At 41.1% G+C, this 19,728-nt stretch overlaps 2 protein-coding genes across 3 annotated transcripts in view; both read left to right on the top strand.

Moving 5' to 3' along the window:
* The first annotated feature begins 241 nt into the window (after positions 1 to 241).
* matn1 (matrilin 1) lies at positions 242 to 5,388 on the top strand. Its single transcript, XM_037693278.1, has 10 exons — positions 242 to 445; positions 1,747 to 1,931; positions 2,018 to 2,182; positions 2,260 to 2,482; positions 4,069 to 4,191; positions 4,280 to 4,455; positions 4,539 to 4,770; positions 4,846 to 4,995; positions 5,081 to 5,158; positions 5,266 to 5,388. The coding sequence occupies exons 1-10, from the start codon at positions 358 to 360 to the stop codon at positions 5,313 to 5,315; spliced, it is 1,470 nt and encodes a 489-aa protein (XP_037549206.1). The 5' UTR covers positions 242 to 357; the 3' UTR covers positions 5,316 to 5,388.
* Positions 5,389 to 9,589: 4,201 nt separating this feature from the next.
* The window catches only part of sesn2 (sestrin 2), an 11,822-nt gene continuing 1,683 nt past the window's right edge, over positions 9,590 to 19,728 (top strand). The window contains exons 1-8 of one of the 2 annotated variants that reach the window (XM_037693276.1): positions 9,590 to 9,947; positions 12,127 to 12,192; positions 12,625 to 12,813; positions 16,870 to 17,052; positions 17,902 to 18,120; positions 19,081 to 19,219; positions 19,302 to 19,417; positions 19,500 to 19,583. In XM_037693276.1, coding sequence (XP_037549204.1) covers positions 9,606 to 9,947; positions 12,127 to 12,192; positions 12,625 to 12,813; positions 16,870 to 17,052; positions 17,902 to 18,120; positions 19,081 to 19,219; positions 19,302 to 19,417; positions 19,500 to 19,583 — 1,338 coding nt within the window. In that variant the 5' untranslated portion in view covers positions 9,590 to 9,605. Of the gene's footprint in view, positions 9,948 to 11,657; positions 11,680 to 12,126; positions 12,193 to 12,624; positions 12,814 to 16,869; positions 17,053 to 17,901; positions 18,121 to 19,080; positions 19,220 to 19,301; positions 19,418 to 19,499; positions 19,584 to 19,728 lie in introns of those variants that run through there. The other variant, XM_037693277.1, reaches the window with a different exon arrangement.

Raw genomic sequence — 19,728 nt, 5'->3', positions numbered from 1 at the left:
CGTACTGTACACCGATTTCCACACACACACTTACATCCTAGCTGTATTGAGGTGTGTTTGTCTTTCCTTGCCCGCTGCTTTAGGTCCTCCCAGAGCAGGTATTTCCCTTTCTTTCCCACAGACGCACGCACACACAGGAACACACACTGTGGCAGCGGGGGGGTGGGGGGTGTTGTTTGTGGGCAGTGTGTGTGAGGCTCTTGCATTGATAACCTGCAGCTCAGAGTCACTCGGTCTCACTTTGTGGCTGTCCCCATCACCTGGAACCTCCTCCATCCCGCTCTGTCTCCTTTCTGCTTCTCACCCTCGGACCCTCGTCTTGCGGCCGCACTCGGACCCCCACCTTTAGCAGTCACCATGGCACCCACCCTGCCGCTTTTCCTGCTGTTTCTCGGCCTTGTGGGAACTCAGGCCACCATAGACAATCGTATGGCCGCCGCTATGGGTAAGAATGACCTTTTAACCCCTATATGTCAAACTCAAGGTCCGCAGGCCAAATCTGGTCCCCCAAGATGATAATTATATGTAAAATATTGTAACTCTTCTAATTTTTTCTTTAAAAAACTGATAAATACATCATTTAATGTAGTCTTCTCTTGCCTGCTGGCTAACTTTGAAGCCAGAAAGATGGTTGGATCATTTGTCATTATTGCTGCTGATGTAGAAAGAGTAACAAGTGACACAGATCAAACTCTTGTTGATGAACCTGTAACCAAGAAAATATATCAGGTCTCTGACTCGAGTTAATGTAGCAGCTGAAAGAGGCTCGTGGCTCAGACAAAGTTATTAAACTTTGTCTCCTTTTGGTAACTGATTTTGTTTTTTACGTTCTCAAAATTAAACTTTAGGAACAATAAAATTTAGATGTACACTTCCTAAAAAAAATTGAATCAGCTTTTGTTTCAACAAATGAACTCCTTTAAACTCTCTTTTATCAAATCTGAAAAGGGTCTGACGTTCAAATCTTTTATTGATTTAGAGGAAAAATTGATTTAAACAAAAAGTAAAACTCCTAAAAATATTAACCAATCATGGTTAAGGTAAAGAAAAAAATGTTTTCAATCAAATTTTTTTTACGATCTAGTTTTATGTGTATCAATAATCTGTTTTGACATTTGAAGTTATTTGAAAAGCCAGGTTTGATGTTTAAGCATTTCTTTGATATAAATAGCTCATTAGTAACATTTGGAAGTCATCTTGCAGATGGAGCAGCCGTTACTGGTTTGTGTTTTAGGAATGGGAGGAAATAATGAAGGGAGGGAAAGACCTGAAGGATACAAAGCCCAATCTGTGATGTTAATCAGATTTAGTATATTTTAATGAGTTCATACAGTGATAAATGTTGGTGCTGAAAATAATCATTTTTATTTGTATTTTTACTAAATTAAGTCCTGTTAATGTAGATTATATAAGATTTGTAGCTCTTAAGCAAAATTAGATGCTCTACTTTTATTTGTACTTGATAAAAACTTAACTTAAAATCTGCTGTTTTCAGAATTTTATTTTTAATTGGACTGAATCAGCAGATATCAGTAAATAAGTTATTTGTATTATTTCTGTTGCTGCTTTTATTTCTTCTGCTCTTGAGTTTTGTTGCCTCTGTACCTTGTTTGTCCCACCCAGCATCCTCCCACGTTAGCTCCTTTGTTTTATTGTTTTAGATTAGCATTATTATTTAAAAGATGTATTCAATGCAAATGATTCATTAGGATGATTAAAAAAGTAATTCCCGTTCTGTTCTTGCAGCGGCAGGTTTGTGCAAAACTCGCCCCACGGACCTCGTCTTCATCGTTGACAGCAGTCGCAGCGTTCGCCCGTCAGAGTTTGAACAAGTAAAGGTTTTCCTGGCAAAAGTCATCGAGGGCCTGGACGTCGGACCCAACGCCACCCGTGTCGGAGTTGTCAACTATGCGAGCCGCGTCAAGAACGAGGTACGGACGCCATTTAAACGTCGTCTTCTCTACTTTTTCCAGCTCTCTCCTATCCCAGCTTTATGTGTACTGTGATGGAACTGCAGGTGTCCCTGAAGACTCACCGCACCAAAGCTGGGCTGGTCAAAGCCGTGACTAAAATCGAGCCTCTGTCCACTGGAACCATGACCGGTCTGGCGATCCAGTTCTCCCTGAACGTGGCCTTCAGCGAGGCGGAGGGCGCTCGGGCCAAATCTCCTGACATCAGCAAGGTCCAGCATACATTTTACAACATTTATACAACGAACTCACCCTGCGGACAGTTTATTTTCAAACATGTCTTCCCCAGGTTGCTATTATTGTGACAGATGGGCGTCCACAGGACAACGTGAAGGACGTGGCCCAGCGTGCACGAGACGCCGGCATTGAGATTTTTGCCATTGGTGTGGGACGTGTGGACATGACCACTCTCAGGCAGATGGCCAGCGATCCTCTGGACGACCATGTGGACTACGTGGAGAGCTACAGCGTCATAGAGAAGCTCACCAAGAAGTTTCAGGAGGCCTTCTGTGGTAAGAGGGAGAGGAGGACACTGGACAGTACAAAAAGAGCAGAAAAGATCAAAAACAACTAGAATGGGACAATGTTCATGTCTTCATCTTGGTGGAGATGCATCCCCCCATTCTGAGGGTAAGGTGACAGGGCTGTCATCTTTTATTCCAATTATTGTGTCCTCCATGTCGTCCTCAACAAGACGGTCATGAATTCCTCCAGTCATTTTAAACGGAGTTAAACCCCGCAGAGCACGAGGACACGAGGGCAGAGACAATCTTTTGGAACAAAAGTTGCTCCTGTTCTTCACTCAGCTCTCACAGAGGCGAGACTGAGCCGTCTGTAATTACCCATTTATTAGTGACAATCGTTAAAACGTAATTAGTCGTGCCCTTCGGCTCTCTCAGTCGGAGATAACAGCCACTGCTGGCTCGCTTTGCAGCGGCTGGTCTCTCTGCAGATGTTTCAAAGTGCACGATTAAACAGAACTTTACAGAATTGAAAGAAATTGGTTATTCGTGTCAGGCTACTCCAATCTTTTTCACCTGGTGGTTTTAAGGATCCACTTGAATCTGTTATAATCACACATTAAAGGGATAGATTATATTTTAATTTATTATTTTTTGTAGTGGGGTTGTGTGAAGGCCTCGGCAGTCCATCAGAACATTTTCTGTCTGAAGAATCAGAGGATTTGTGGATTTTTACTGCATCACTTTTGCATTTATTTACTGCGTTGCAAAAAGGCCTGTGGTGCAGATTAAAATGTCACAACATGGCATTTGTTAAAATGCAAGGTATTTATTTGAAATAACAAAAAATAGCTCTTCTTAAGCGATTGTGATCATTAGTTGCTCAACTGTGTTTTCTTGACTGCTCATAAGTGCCCAACCAAACCTCACTTCAAAAACAAACCAAAACATAAAAATTAGTGATGCACGATATTATCAGCATGGTATCTGTATCGGCCGATATTAGCGATAAAGTTAAATATCGGACATCGGCCATTCCATCAAAATAACTCACCGATATAAAAGGTGCTGTATATATATATATATATATATATATATATATGACGAGGATGCCTGCAGCGCCAGTACATTATGACATCACACACGCCGTTGAGTTTAGATTTGTGAAAATGTATAAATTTGCACTGTTTGAGTGTTGTCATTGTGTTAGAGAGTAAATGTCATGAAATTTGACATGAAACATAATCCAAGTTGAAGTGTTACATCATTTTCAGCCCCTTTTTGGCATCTGCATTTGGTAGCAGGCCAAACTGACAAAGACCGTGCAGAATAATGTAGTATTTTAATTTCACAGCAGTGAAAGCTATGTAGTCTCTGTAAGTAGGTCTATGGGAAAAATATTGGTATTGATATCGGTTATCGGCCAAATAAGTTTTTACATATCGGATATCGGCCAAAAATCCAATATCGTGCATCCCTAATAAAAATAAACCAGTCAGCTGCAGGTTAATGTGGATCATTAAAAAAAAAAAATCTGTTTATCTCCTAACCCCAACCAATCCCTCCCCTCCTTGTGTGTGTGTTTGCATCTTTACATATGCCACTGTGTGTCCGTGTGTGTTCACGCGCACACACAGTGTCGGACCTGTGTGCCACTGGAGATCACGACTGCGAGCAGGTATGCATCAGCACCCCGGGATCATACAAGTGTGCCTGCAAAGAAGGCTTTACCCTATCGGACGATGGTCGTAGCTGCACTGGTGAGTGTGTGTGTGAATGCATTTGTACACGTGTGATGTTTGTGCGGTCACTTTAAGATCTTCCACTGTGTGTGTTGGCTGACACCAGCTGCTTGCAGCAATGCAGCGTTAGACGTGGTGTTCGTGATCGACGGCTCCAAGAGCATTCGGCCCGAGAACTTCGAGCTGGTCAAGAAGTGGATCAACCAGATCGTCGACAAAATGGACGTCTCCGAGAGCAAGACTCACGTTGGACTCGTGCAGTACTCCAGCACTGTCAAAACGGTACGAGTCCGTTTTTAATCCTAATGAGATGAGCCACTTGTTTCCTAATTCATCTACAAGGTCCCGGTTCTGGTCCTCCACAGGAGTTTCCCCTGGGCCGACACAACAACAAGAAGGATGTGAAGGACGCTGTGAAAAGCATGGACTACATGGAGAAGGGAACCATGACGGGCCACGCTCTGAGTCACATGACAGAGAACAGCTTCAGCCTCTCTCACGGCGCCCGGCCCGGAGTCCAAAAGATCGGCATTGTCTTCACTGATGGACGCAGCCAGGATTATATCGGAGACGCTGCTAAGAAGGCAAAGGAGCTTGGTAAGAAAGAGACTGAAGATAACCTCTAAATCCACGAGTAAATACACACTGACAGGGAATGCGTGTGTGTTGAAGGCGTGAAGATGTACGCTGTTGGAGTGGGGAGCGCAGTGGAGAGCGAGCTGAAGACGATCGCCTCCGAGCCGACAGCAGAGCACTACTTCTACACGGCCGACTTCAAGACCATGAACCAGATCGCCAAGAAGCTGCAGATTAACGTCTGCGGTAAGAATATTTTTCAAATTAAAAACAAAACTTGTTCGCCAGCTGGTAAACCAAAAGCTGAACTTGCGTTTGTCTTTCTCCACAGAGGACCCCTGTGAATGTGACTCCCTCGTAAAGTTCCAAAAGAAAGTGGAAGCCGCCCTGCAGGCACTAAACAAAAAATATATCCTTTACAAACTGAAACTGGGGGGAACATGATAAAAGGGAGGGACTGATAACATGTTTTATTGACTTTCATTGTCTCCATTGGTGACCTTGACTCAATCTCACTAGAGAGTATGTCAAAGAGGATCGCCTTGCTGGAGAAAAAGATTGTTTGAAGACTCACTTCCTCCTCTCCCCTTCAAATCTGCACCCGCTCACACACACAAGCACACACTCTGCACGGTTCTTTTGACTTTCAGGAAATTACTGAAGAAGGACCAGTTTGGGTGCACAAATCCAAACTCACCTGAGCTCTCCAGAAACTCCAAACCACCTGCTGTCTTCTACCCTCCCTTCCAAGCTCCTCCACGGAGTCTCAGGACACGCCTCGATGAAGACAAGCTCTCCAGAGGTTGTCCTCCAAAGCTCGCCTGTGTGTTAATGTCACAGGGAGACGGTTGCCACAGAGCCTGTGTCACGTCAAACAGAGCCACACGTCACCTTCACTTCTGTTTGTTCCTGTCATCTTTACTTTTTTTTACTCTTTCCTTTACGCTCCACACAAGAAGTTATATACATTTACAGGTAAATTAATATAAAATTTGTGTCTGATAAGAAGAATTCACAAGTGATGTTTATTTTCCTAAATAAAGGTGATTCAGGAAGTAAACAAAGTTGTTTGTGAAATGATTTTGTCACTAATTAAACAACAAAACAGACATGCACATACTGTATACAATACAATACAATACAATACAATACAACTTTATTTATAGAGCACTTTAAAACAACACTGTTGGCCAAAGTGCTGTACACTAGGACATACAAAAACATAAAAACCCCACACGTTAAAAATGTGAAATAAAATAAAGATAACAAATAAAATAAAACAAATAACTTAGAGTCATTAAAACCAACATTTCAAACTGAAGTAAAAGCCAAAGAGAAAAGATGTGTCTTCAGAGAAGACTTAAAAACAGGAAGTGAGCCAGCTTGTCTGACATGCAGAGGCAGCTCGTTCCACAGTTTAGGGGCAGCGACTGAGAACGCTCGGTCACCTCTCAGTCTCCTGTTGGACCTTGGGACGACCAGCAGCAGCTGATCTGCTGACCTGAGAGAGCGAGAAGGAGTGTACAGCTGGAGCAGGTCGGACAGATACTGTGGGGCGAGACCATGAAGACATTTGAAAACAAATAAAAGAACCTTAAAATTAATCCTGAAGCGAACCGGGAGCCAATGTAGTGATTCTAAAACAGGGGTGATGTGTTCTCGTTTTTTGGTACCAGTTAAAAGGCGGGCAGCTGCGTTCTGAACCAGCTGAAGTCGAGTCAGTAATGACTGGCTCAGACCGACATAAAGAGAATTACAGTAATCCAGGCGAGTTGTGATGAAAGCATGGATTAAGATCTGAAAATGATGTTGTGACAGAAATGGTTTGACCTTGGCCAGTTGTCTCAAATGAAAGAAGCTGGACTTGATCACTGATTTAATCTGCGTGTCAAGTTTGAAGTCACTGTCCAGCCTCACGCCCAGGTTAGTTGCTGTCTCAGTCAGATGTTCTGTTAAAGGACCCAGATCAGCATGGATATTGGAGCCTTCACTAGGCTTAAACAACAAGACCTCTGTCTTTTTGTCATTAAAATGTAAAAAGTTTAGTGACATCCATGCTCTGACTTCTGCCATACACCCCAGGAGTTGTTTCAAGGAATGGTCTTTGCCCTGTTTTAACGGAACATAGATTTGGCTGTCATCAGCATAAAAATGAAAAGAAATGCCATGTTTCCGGAGAAGATGTCCCAGAGGGAGTAGATACAGGGAAAACAGAAGAGGGCCAAGTATAGAACCCTGAGGTACTCCACAAGTGAGAGGGGCTACAGAGGACTCCACAGCACCAATGCGCACGCAGAAGTTTCTTTCTGTCAGATAGGATCTGAACCACTGTAGAGCAGGACCCTGAATGCCCACCCAGTTCTCCAGACGAGACAGGAGGATGTGATGGTCTACTGTGTCGAAGGCAGCAGTCAAGTCCAACAACATTAAAACTACACAGTCACCAGAGTCTGCGGCTAAAAGAATGTCGTTGAAGACTTTCAGCAGCGCAGACTCAGTGCTGTGGTGAGTTTTAAAGCCAGATTGAAACTGTTCAAGAAGGTTGTGGTCGTTTAAGTATGATGTTAACTGATTGTAAACAATTTTCTCCAAGATCTTAGATATGAAGGGCAGTTTTGAGATGGGTCTAAAGTTGGACATTACTGTGGGGTCTAGGCTAGGTTTTTTAATCATTGGTGTCACAACTGCATGTTTAAAGCTCGCTGGTACCTGTCCACATGCCAAGCTGTCATTTATAATTTGGGACACATGAGGAGCCACGGTGTGAAAAACCTCTTTAAAAAGACGAGGTGGGATGGGATCATTTGGGGATCCAGCAGGTTTCATACGACCAGTGATGTCAGTTAAGGAAGACAGGGTGACGAGCTCAAACTGACTGAAGACAGCAGAGCGTGTGACGGAGACGGAGGGGTCGTAAGAAGGAGGGCTTATGAGAGCTCTAATGCTTGAAACCTTATTGATAAAAAAGCTCAGGAAGTTGTCACACATTTCAGTGGAGTTCTCTGGGCTGGCTGATTGTGGGGCGTTAAGAACAGAGGTGATTGTTTTAAAAAGCACACGTGGATTGCTGGAGTTGGAGGAGATGATGTCAGAGAAATATTTGTTTTTTGCATGTATACAGTTTTGTATACAGTTTATCTAATATAAAGAAGTGTATATGATGTATATTCCTGCAGACATAGTTCAAGACTTAATCAAGTTTTGAACTCAGAGGTAATTTATTCTACCTCAGTTATTTTATTTGACTAAATAATCAAAATATCATCTAGGCTCAGCACTAAAAGGCTTCTCAGATAGTTGTGATCTGTAGAAAATCTCAACAGAATCTGTCGTTTGCTGCAAGTTTCTGCTCACATGAAGGATTTATAAAACTTCAGTGCAGTTATTAATGAGAATCAGGTAAAAAAAAATCAATCAACCCATTGTTTTGATGATTGCAGTAATTCAATAAAGTTACAGTGACTTATTGATAATAACACGAATGTGAAGTTTGAGTCTCCCAGTTTTATATATATATATATATATATATATATATATATATATATATATATATATATATAAAGAAGCTTAGGTTATCAGACGGCCAAACTTTAAGACATTTACTGAAGTTCTTGTTAAATTAATAATTTAGATAATTAATGAGCTACTAATATTTAAGAGAATTAACAAAATTACTTTCTGCTTATAACAACTTCTAAATCCCTTTGACACAAATGATAGTTTAGGACTTTAATTTTTTTAAATTATATTTAAGGATATTATCTAATTATATAATTCTAGAGAAATTACTGAAAAAGGCAGACATACTTTCCAGTTGGTTCTTATGCTTTAAAATGTAAAAAAAAAAAATCCCAGAAAATCAAAAAGCACACAAAGAAACCCTTAAAAGTTGAAATGTAAATAAACAAAAGCACAAAGAAATGTACAGTAATAAAGTTTTAAAAAAAGGAAATAGAAATAAAACTACTACAAAATGACAGAATGACTATCATGTCCCTAATGTGAGAAGTACAAAATGTTAACATAAAATATACAACCAAAAATATTACATTAAATTAAATTACCCAAAGTATTTAAAATGGAAATCTAAATTCCCAGTAAATTCTATTAAATTGAAAAAAATCAAACAATGTTAAAAAACGTTTAAAAAATGTTCTCACACAATTTTTATTATAAGTATGCATGCAAGCATCTAATCTGTTCAATCAATAAGCGCAGTAAAATCCTAATTTTACTATATAAAAGTGTTAAATTAAATATTGCTCCGAGTTTAGTCTGCGGTGGATAAACAAGCGTCTTGAAGTTGGGCTGGAGACCTGTTATTAAACGCATCATAGTGACGTCACATCTTTAGCTTGAAGCTAATAGCTTCTCCATTAGGTCGGAAGCATCAACTTTTCAGCCATAATGGTGCCCGCGTCCTATACATTCATGCTTGAAGAAAGATTGCAGCGTTTTCAGGAAGTGTATTTGTAACCGAAACATCTGGCACATAACGTCTGAACAAACGAGTTCTGTGCAAATGCGCCGAGACTTAAGTTAGCAGCGTCAGCTAGCAGCAGCTAGGCTAGTTTAGCTTAAAGCTAACCGGAAAGCTAACACGGTAAGGTAGCAGTAACCGGATGTGAAGAAGGGGTTTGGCTGTTGTTCCGAAAGAGATTAATCGATGTGTTGGGTTATGGAATAAATAGCTTCGTATTTTAAAATAAACACCACTACCTCAAGTATATTGCAGTTAAATAAATTAATGTTTGAATCAAGTTACCGTCAATGGTTAACTTTAGGTTCAGTTAATCGTTTCTCGGAAAAACAACAGGTACCTGAACACAACACAGGTGTACGGGGAGAACCAAAACATGGCCGGTAATGCAGTGCCAGGCTTCACCTGCCGTGCTAATGGAGAGGACAGCCCGTGGCAGGCGTGCAGTTCTGGTGGTTCACGTCGGAACCAGTTGGATTCGGAAACCGACGGTGTCCCGACGTCGAAGAGCTCAGCTCGGCTGTGCAGCCGGGACAGAGAGGAGCGAACCACGGCTCTGGAGGAGCTGAGCCAGAAGGTTCTGGTGTGTTTAGGATTAGACCGGCCCGGTTCGGCACGGCTGAGCAAACAAATGCTTCTACATCTGCTTCTGCTCTCCAGATCGTGTCCGCTGCAGGAGGTTCGGGTGAGGGCGAGCGAGCTGCTGCGGACCGCACAGGTAATGTGAGAGGTACTGGGGCTCGAAGAGCTGTTTTTATCGGGGGGTTCGAGTCACAGCGAGATCTCCTGCCGTCAAATTCCCATAACGGGCGAACGATCAGTAAATGGATGATGACAACTTTCTGCTGAACAGCGTTGTGTTGAGCTGAAGGCTCGTTGTGATTACTGCCAGGCAGCTGGAGGTTTCATCAGACGCTGAGGTGAAGCTGACGTAACGGCGCTGAAGTTGGCTCATGATTAGCTCGCTAAAGGGCTATTTCACCAATTTCTTTAGAGTCGTCTGATCAGCCCTAGTTTACAACTTAAACTGTTCAAACCAGGATCAAATTAGTCAGTACTATTATTCAGCTTTTTACACAGTTTGTGTTTTGTTAAACTGTTTTTTTTTATTTGTGGTAATGCATAAAAAACTTTTTTTGAGTACTTTTTGTGGTTTTATGCATCCTGGCCACTTTACAGTAGGTCAATTTACAAAACTACAACTGTTCAATCCAGCACTAAATCATATTAGGTTAAAAGGCTTATCTATAAAACTTGGTTTTTGAAATTTGTGAAAATACAAAAATAATAATAAGAAAATGCTATTTTTTATCAGGGCCATATTAGCTCAAGCTTGAGCCTAGACTAAATAATTTTACTCCACAAGTAAAATCTTTAAATCCATAGTAGCTATCAGAATATATTTTTAATGTGTTGGATTTATTTTTTAACATGTTTATTATCTATAGAAAAAATAACCACTAAATACACATCGTCACTACCAAAAGTTTATTGCATAATTTGTTACAAATGAGAAAAATCATCAGTGTTGCGTTTTGTTGCCAACAATTTCAAGTCACTTGTTTACATCTCAACATACACTAGTACACTTAGGAGAGTTTTGGCACACGACGGATATTGTCAGCAAAATAATCTCCATATGTAAACAGAGCCCGAGGAAAACGATAGAATCAGACACCAGGTTGAAAGAGAAAATTTAAAGTTCTCTGGTTGGAAAATGAACGGCGTCTCAAAGCTGTGAGCACGAGTCTCGACGGAAAAAGAGTCATTTTGGGAGAGGAAGTCAAACCACGAAGAGTTAAATCAGACTGGAGCTAGACTGTGTTCAAATGAGCTGTTCTGAGAGAATTTCAAAACTAATGGTCAAATGTAGTTATTAAAAAAAGCAACAATCATTTACTGATAACTGTTGGACGCATAAACATTCAAATAAAAAAAAAAACAGACAAATTTAAGTTTTTATTAGCTTTTATGGCTTTGTACTTTTTAAATATATATATATATATTTTTGTTTTTAAATAGAAAAATAATTTATGGGCTTTTTTTTTGTCTTGAACACATCCAAGTCCAGTAAAAAAAAAAAAAAAACACTTGGCTTTTCAAACCTTGACCTAATTAGCTTATGCCAAAATTATACTGTGTATTGAGAAACCTTTATTGTTGGTGCAGATGTGTAAAGAGCTATTTCTCATGTTTTAATTCACAATTGGGGGCACAACAGTCAGACTGGTTCAGCCATTAAAAGTCAGCGGAATAGCCCTTTACGGGCCGTGTAAATCAGAAGCGAACTTCAATGCGTTGGTGACGCAACACCTGGCTGAGGTGAACAACAGTCAGTCCCGGGACAAGCCTGAACGCAGCAGACACACCCCCTGAATTTGACGCATTTTCGTCTTAGCTTTAACTCGAAGTGTGGATCCAAGCAGCCGTCTTCTGGTGTTCAGATGTCGGTGAGTTGGACGCTCGTTTTTATGGACTGATCTGAAGCTGTCTCTGGTTTCAGTGCAGCTGCTGCAGTCAAAATAATCTGTCCGCTCGAGTCAGGGGGGATTTAAAACCTTGTTTTTTGGTAAAACTAGCAGGGTTCATGTTCATCTGTAGGTGTCTGACCTTCTGACGCAGTATGCTTAAAATAGGTTTGGGTTAACCCCAGATTTTAGACCTGCTGGTGAGAAGCTTTAACTTTATTTCATGCAAAATTTCAAACTAACCCAGTTTTTTAATCTCATTTATTCGACTTTACAGAATTGTTTAAGGTGTATAACAGTGAACTTTTTTTTTAGCTTGGAGTTTAATGAGAAGGCCTAACTTGCAGAAGCTTCTTACTTGACACACCACAGGTCATCCTCAGCTTTATTGCTGATTAAATAAACAATGTTACATTTTTTAATTTTTAGGGCCAAGGAGTTGAAGTACCTCGAGCCTTGGCTTCTGGTCCAAGTGCCTTTATCCCTGCTAAAGAGGTAAGTACTTAATGATGTCCTTGACATACAAATGAGTGCATTTAACTGAAGGTTTATAAAAAAAATATGCATATCAAACTGTCCTTTTTATCACAGAGTCAAAATGTCCTCGCACATGCTGTCACTTGGGGTTGCAACAAAACGCTGATAATAATAAGTTTTCATAGATATTTGGTGCTTTGGTGGCATGAAACTGCAGCAGCTTAGGGTGATGTACTAAAGAAGTTAGCAGTTGTGATATGTAGTGACATTTCACTGCAGAGTTTAAAAAGATGCAACACCACATTTGTGTTGCAAAATCTGACTCATGCCGAGATTTCGACTGGAGGAAGATCATAAAGATTTAGTTTTGGTTTATAAGTCTGCTTACTGAGAGTTTTATTTAATGCGAGGAAAACCCCAATAAAAGTCTGCCTTGTTTTTCCTCCATAGATCCTGAAAGACGGGCCGAATCAGGACATCCTCATTGAGTCTTTTGTCTCTCTCGGTCGTGTGGACCATCTCACCATGGTCCTGGCCCTCCACCCGGCCTACCTCAGCTGTTTCCTGAGGACCCAGCAAGCTTTGTTGGAGCTGGACGGCCCCTTGCCCCGTCACTGGAGACAATACATTTCTGTAATGGTAAGAACATCCTGATGTGGGCCAGATGTTCCGAAGTGTTTGAATATATGATATTTTGCTATGAGCAACTTTTGTTTTATCGTTGAAATTAATTAAAACCAACATTATTTAGCTACAGAAATTGCATAAAGCTGTCCTCGTCTTTTCTTTTTCATATATGAAAATTAACTAATTTGTTTGATTTAAATGTTTTTAGACTTTCAGCAGAACTTTCATTTACTTGATATAAGCAGATGAGATCATGTACATTAAGAGGAGCTCAAAATCGGGTTAACGGTTCAAATTTAGGCATTTAATATAAAATGAGATCGTTTTTAAAGTGTTTTTTATCGTAACTTGCCGATGTAAGAGCAACCAGTTGTTCCCTTCATAAAGTATAAAAAATACATGTTTATGAGTGTAAAGTGTTTGCATAGTGTTGCTCGTGTGTCACACTGGTTGTGCTTTTTTCAAACTTCTGATTCATTTTGTGGTAGATAACAAAAGACTCCTGAGACAGAAGCCCGTCCTTCAGTTCCGTTCATACTGATGTCATCGTCTTTCCACTGCAGCCAACGCCCTGTTTACTGTACACGCTGCTCGTGTCCAGTCATCATTTTATAACTGCTCGGTCTGTAGCGACCCCGACAGTAAAACGAGACCTCTTGCTTTGCTTTTATCGTCTGAACCACAGCTGCAGGGAATAATGTTTATAAAGATTACCGTATTTTCTGGCGTATAAGTCGCACCTTTTTGCATAAATTTTTAGAGTCCTGCGACGTATGCACTGAAACGACCAATATACATTTTTCCCACATATTTATAACTACAGATGGGACCGATCCGGTATTGGTATCGGCCTCCGATACCAGCATAATTTACCTATCGGGATTTTTTTCGATCCAACCTACAGAGATTTCTGATCCATGATGCATGTTGGCTTCAAACTATGGAATGGATTTCCTGAACGGCCTTGTGTCTCATGAACACAGAGTAATAAGACCCGCCTCACATTCAGGAAATCCAGTTCATAGTTTGCAGCCAGCTACAACGTGAGGGCTGTGTTAGCAGCACTGTGGCTAACAGCTAACCAACTTTTCATGTAAACATGTCAAGTCAAGTCAAGTCATCTTTATTTGTAGAGCACAATTTAAAACAGATAAACTGTTATCCGCTGTGTGGAAGTATTTTACACTAGAAACGCCACAAAACAAGACGGCAACGTGCAATGTCTGTGGAGCCATAGCACCACATTAAACCGCGGTAAAGTTAGTTTTACGTTGGACATTCGAGCTCGGGGACTTCAGCGGGGCGCTACTCTTGCTCAACTCGCAACATGCAACTCGACCCCGGCCAGCCGTGTCCAATCTGCCCCGTCCAGTCTGCCCGTCTCTGAGGAGGGACAGACTGAGCGCGACTGCCCCAAATCAGGCTGCCTGCTTCGGATTGAACAAGAAGAAGACATCGCTGAAACCACGGAGCTCGAATGTTTACAGAGAAGTTGCTAAACTTCATCATAATTAATGACCAACCACTATCAGTTGTAGAAAACGAAGGATTTCACAGCTTGATACTTGCAGCCAAGATATATTTATCAGTACAACAGTAGACAATCATAAAAAGCATATGAATTGAAAATTCCAAGAAAATTTTATATATATATATATATATATATATATATATATATATATATATATGAAACAAAAACAGCTACATTATAAAGTGATGTAAAATACTAAAAACAGGAACATGTCTGTTGGTTTATGCCATGAACTTAGCAGATGTTTGAAGCCATTTAACATTTTATTTAATTTAATTCATTTATTCATTAATTTAAAAGAAACATAACAAATTCATCAAAAAGAAAACATTGAATGAAAAGAGTGCAGAAAGAATAAAAAAAAAATCTTATATGCCCCTTATTTGGAAAAATATAAAACAACTTTAAACAATCACTTAAATTAATCACTTTAATATCCACTTTAAAGCTAGGAATAAAAATAAACATGTTTTGTGTTAGAATTTAATTATAACTTTGAAACTTATCCAACATTAATACAACTTACCTCAAGTTGCTTTTTTGGACATGCATGCATATATTTGTACAAATTGTACTTGAGAGGAGATTATTACAACCTCATATAAAATCAATGATGATCATGATATCGGAACTGGATCGGTATCGGCCGATATTCAGATTTAGGTATTGGGATCGGATCAGAAGTAAAAAAAAGTGGATCGGTGCATCCCTATTTATACTTCAATTTTTGACTTTGAAATGCTCATTCATAGACATGAACCAGTAAACATTACCAGGTTGTAGCTGCTAGAGGGCCCTCTAGGCTTTTATATGCTGTTCTTCTACCCCCCTCCCCCCCCCCACACACACACACACACACACACACACACACACACACACACACACAACACACAAACAAATGTTCACAGAGACAACTTAAATCTTAACACAAGTAAAATGCCCCCAAACAGAAAATCCTGTTTTGCAGATTACAAAATAAAAATAAAAATAATATGGAGCCCAAAACGATAATCGAGCAGCAGAAGGAAAGTTTGTAAACGGGTCGTCTCACGGCCAGAGCCTTGAGGAACACAAGCGCCCAGGCGAAATGAAGCTGTTTTGACCACTAAAGTGCATTTATTAAGCAAAAATTAAACTCAGACACACCTTTGCTATAATTTCAAGCAAACAAATAATTGTTTTTAAGTGTTAATCTTGTTAAATTCTTGGTAAAGTCCTCCCGTGGTCGCCATTTGGCAGCCAATTGATTTTTGGCACAACACCGGCCCACGTTTCCGGGTGGTCAGCAGTGACGCATAATAGATGCGACTTATACAGCGAAACGACTTGTTTATGGTTTTTTTCCACATTATTAGACATTTTTGAACTGATGCAACTTGTATGGCGGCAAGTACGGTAGTTTTAACTGAGCAATGATGGTGGAGCTGTTGTCTTTAATGAAACGTCTTTTAAAATTTAATTCCCAGAACTACTTATTGACATATGACAAATCAGTGGTGAAGCTGTGATGGCGATGGTTTTACCTGAAGGGTTAGTTCAGATTTTTTTTGAAGTGGGGTTCTGTGGAGAACTTTTGAACAATTAATATTTCACCTGTTGTAGATAGCGCTTTGAACAAACTCAGCTGAGAGAAATATTTTAATTCTGACTGGACTGATGAGTTATTGGATAGTCTGAATGGAGCCAAGATCAAAGTAATTTGTTGCCGTTTTATAAAACGACTCCTGTCTCAAAAAGTTTAGGTGAGTCACGTGGAAACTGCTGCACCTTCGCACTGCAGCATTTTGCATTGCAAGCTATTCTGAGAGAAATATTATGATATTCCTGCTGGAAGTGCTACAGCTGCTGCTACTGCTGCTTCTTAAGCAAAGTAATACTGACAGCAATGCAAAGGTAAATATTTAAAATAAATAACTGAACCACTATGAAGTTTTAGAGCTGGAGTTGTTTTACGGCGACAGCAGTTCGCTTTAGTTTTGGCCTCGATCAGGTTAGATCATCAATCTGGTCAGAATAAAAGTCATCTTTTTTCCCCCAAACTGAGGTTTTCAAAGAGCCATCTGCAACAAGTAAGATACTTGTTGTTTTAATCCTTGTGCAGATCCTATTTCAAAACGTTTCAACTGTTTCTTTCAGCCAGATTTTAGCAACTTGAATACATTTAAAGATAAAAAAAAAAACCATTGTTCTCTGAGTAGACCCATCACAGAGCTTATTCTGTTTATTTTATTTTTTTATTTTATAATTTGTGCTGCAAATACTGAAAACAGTTCTACTAAACTACCAAAACTGTATATTCATTATTCAGTATTTTTGACTAAGAAATCTCGGGAAACATCTTTATCGCTCAAACCCACAAACGGGTTTGTCGAGTGTCTTTTTATAGAGATATTAAACCACTTTTACTTCTTTATAATCCTCCCACCACCTGCTCCTCCTCCTTCAGATACCGTGTGCGTTGTTGCTTTAACCTCTGAGCCCTTGGCGTGTATTAATGTCAACTCTCCCCTCACCCTGTACTTCCTGGTGTCGTTCAGGCTGCGGCGCGCCACCACTGTGCACACCTGGTGCAGCAGCACAGCGCGGGCTTCCTGGAAGCTGGAGGTGAAGAGAGCTGGCTGAGCAGCTTCGAGCACACTCCCACCAAACTCCGCAGCCTGCAGACGCTCAACAAGCTGCTGGCGCACAGACCGTGGCTCATTACGCAGCAGCACATCCAGGTCAGACACGCCGCCCACTCGCTGCCTGTCTCACTTCAACTTTCTCGTTTGCTCGTACTCTTGTCAGATAATAGTGAATTGATCTGATGCATAATATTTTTTTTTACTTGTATCTAAGCTCGAAGCCTCTCTGAGTCATTCACCACATCCTATTTAGAAGCTACTCATTAATGGACCTTTTTAATCTGCAGTAATTCCGTTTCAGACGTTTGGTTACCCTCGTTTGCATCATCACCTGTAGTGGGTGTCGGTTGTTTTGCTTCTATAACATAATGCAAAGGATTGTGGGATTTTGGATGCTTCACCTGCTTTGAAATGAGTATTTTTCAAGTTCAAACCCTTCTGTCCTAGACAACGTAGTCGGTCTGAATGCGCTTTGGTTTCCGCAGACCGTCTAAAATCAGTGATTTTAATGCGTTCTCTTTTCCTCCTGCTGTAGAGTTTAAACTTTAATTATGTGACGGAGAAGAATTTGTTTACACACGGAGTCTGGGAATCATCTCCCGAGCCTAAAGTAATGATTTCCACTTAACGAATCCATCTGTTTTTTTAATGCTGTTCCGTCTAAAATACATCTATTCAATATGAAGTTGGAGTCGCGTCCATTCTGAATTAAGTTTTCATCAAATAGTTTGTACTGCAGATGAGAAAATATCCCAAATTTGTTCCATTTTATTATGTGACCCCCTTTTTTAGTTGTTAGGTTACTAACCTGTAACAAATTAACCACTTTTGTTGGAGCAAATGTACAACTTTGCCAGTCTGTCGCGGTTCAAACGTGTTTAAAACTGTATTATTTTCTTGAAGTTGATGTGGTATGAAACCTGATTCATCCCTTCTGCCCCGCAGGAGTTGGTGAGTCCCGGAGCAGAGCCCCGCTGGTCCCTGGCAGAACTGATCCACGCTGTGATTCTGATGGCCCACACCCACTCCCTCTGCTCCTTCGTGTGGGGGTGCGGTTTAAACCCTGAACCCGACCACATCGGCGGTTACACCTTCCGGCCTCCATCACCCAATCACCTCCCACGCAGCCCTCACAGCCCGGCCCCTGAGGATGGCAGGCATGAGGTGAGCCGGAGTCACTCGATCACCTGTCGTGAATGTGTTTGATTAATTTCAGCTCTGCTCCAGCAGATTTACCGCTTTAAAAAGACAAGTTTCTATTTAAAGTACTTGCCGCCGTACACGTCGCACCGCCGTATAGGTCGCATCAGTCCAAATATGTCTGATAAAGTGGAAAAAATAAATGTGTCGCTTCGCCGTATGTCGCATCTATTATGTGTCACCGCCGATAACCTGGAAACTTGGGCCGGTGTTGTGCCAAAAATCGATTGGTTGCCAAGTGGCAGCCGCAGGAGGACTTTAACAAGAATTTAACAAGATTAACACTTAAAAACAATTGTTCGTTTGCTCGACATTATAGCAAAGGTGTGTCTGAGTCCAACTTTTCCTTAATACTGTAAATGCATTTTGACGGTCAAATCGGCTGCATTTCAAAAGCCGATACGCGGAAGTAGGAGTGCGCAGAGGGAGGACTCGTGCATTTTTTCAAAATTTAACAAGGTAACCACCTAAAAACAAATTGTTTGCTCGACATTATAGCAAATTTTTGTCTCAATTGAACTTTTCCTTAATAAATGCACTTTAACGGTTAAATCAGCTGCATTTCGCCTGGGCGGCGCAGCAAAATGAAGCTGATTTGACGTTTAGGAGTTCCGGAGCGAGACGAAGCTGGCCTGTATGGCAAACAAAGTGTCTCATTAATAGCCACTTTTACCTATTAATGGGACACTTAGCTTGCCATATTAGTCAAGGGCCCTGTAGTGGCTGAACATGGTAGTGTTCAATATTTTCCATGTCAGAATGAATGAAATCGTCAGATCTCAGACAAAAATAGTTATAAATATGGGGAAAAAAACGTATATTAGTCGCTTTGGTGTGAAGATTGCAGAACTTGCAAATTTATGCAAAAAAACTGCGATGTATACTGTAAAATTTATGGTAAATTATTGCTTTTATCTTCTCCAGCTGGTGGACGGAGCGGTGGAGGTGGAGGTGCTGATGAAGAGAATGGTGGAGCTGCAGCAGCAGCAGGAGGAGGAGGAGTGCACGCAGGAGGAGATGGTCACGCGCTTCGAACGGGAGAGGAGCGAGAGCATACCCACAGGTGCAGCAGACGTGGCTGCTTCTCTGCGGCGGCGCCCGGCTCCGCTCTGACGTTTCTCTCTTCTGCGTCTGTGTTTGTGCAGCGGTGGTGCGGGGAGCTCCACCCGACCTGGTGCTGCGTCTGGTGGAGGAGCCAGAGTTCAGATACGAGGACTTTGCCCCCAGAGGAGAGCACTCGCCACCCGTCCTGAGAGCACAGGTTGTTGGGAGCGTGCGTTGTTTAGAGTCTTCTCTGGATTTGAGTCATGATGTTCTTCTTAACGTTGGTGTCTGATCTTCAGGACTACTCGTGGGAGGACCACGGCTTTTCTCTGGTCAACAGACTTCTTCCAGACATGGGCCAGCTCCTGGATGAGAAATTCCAGGTATCACCACGTTTCAGTGACGCAAAGGTCCACAGTGTAATCTAATACAGTGGTTCCCAACCCTGTTCCTTGAGGAACACCATCCTGCATGTTTTAGATGTTTCTCTGCTCCAACACACCTGATTCAGTGATTTCATTACTTCAT

This window comes from Nematolebias whitei, chromosome 19, assembly GCF_014905685.2.
Source record: "Nematolebias whitei isolate Nwh7 chromosome 19, NemWhi1, whole genome shotgun sequence".
NCBI classification, from domain to species: domain Eukaryota; kingdom Metazoa; phylum Chordata; class Actinopteri; order Cyprinodontiformes; family Rivulidae; genus Nematolebias; species Nematolebias whitei.
The sequence above is the reverse complement of the archived record's forward strand: the minus strand, read 5'-3'. Positions and strand labels throughout refer to the sequence as shown.

Bases quoted from the DNA above. Each gene is read 5' to 3' on its own strand.
- matn1 (XM_037693278.1), top strand. From the start codon at position 358: ATGGCACCCACCCTGCCGCTTTTCCTGCTGTTTCTCGGCCTTGTGGGA. The intron at 446-1,746 runs GTAAGAATGACC...CTGTTCTTGCAG, and splicing joins TCGTATGGCCGCCGCTATGG to CGGCAGGTTTGTGCAAAACT. The intron at 5,159-5,265 runs ATATCCTTTACA...ACTCAATCTCAC, and splicing joins GCAGGCACTAAACAAAAAAT to TAGAGAGTATGTCAAAGAGG.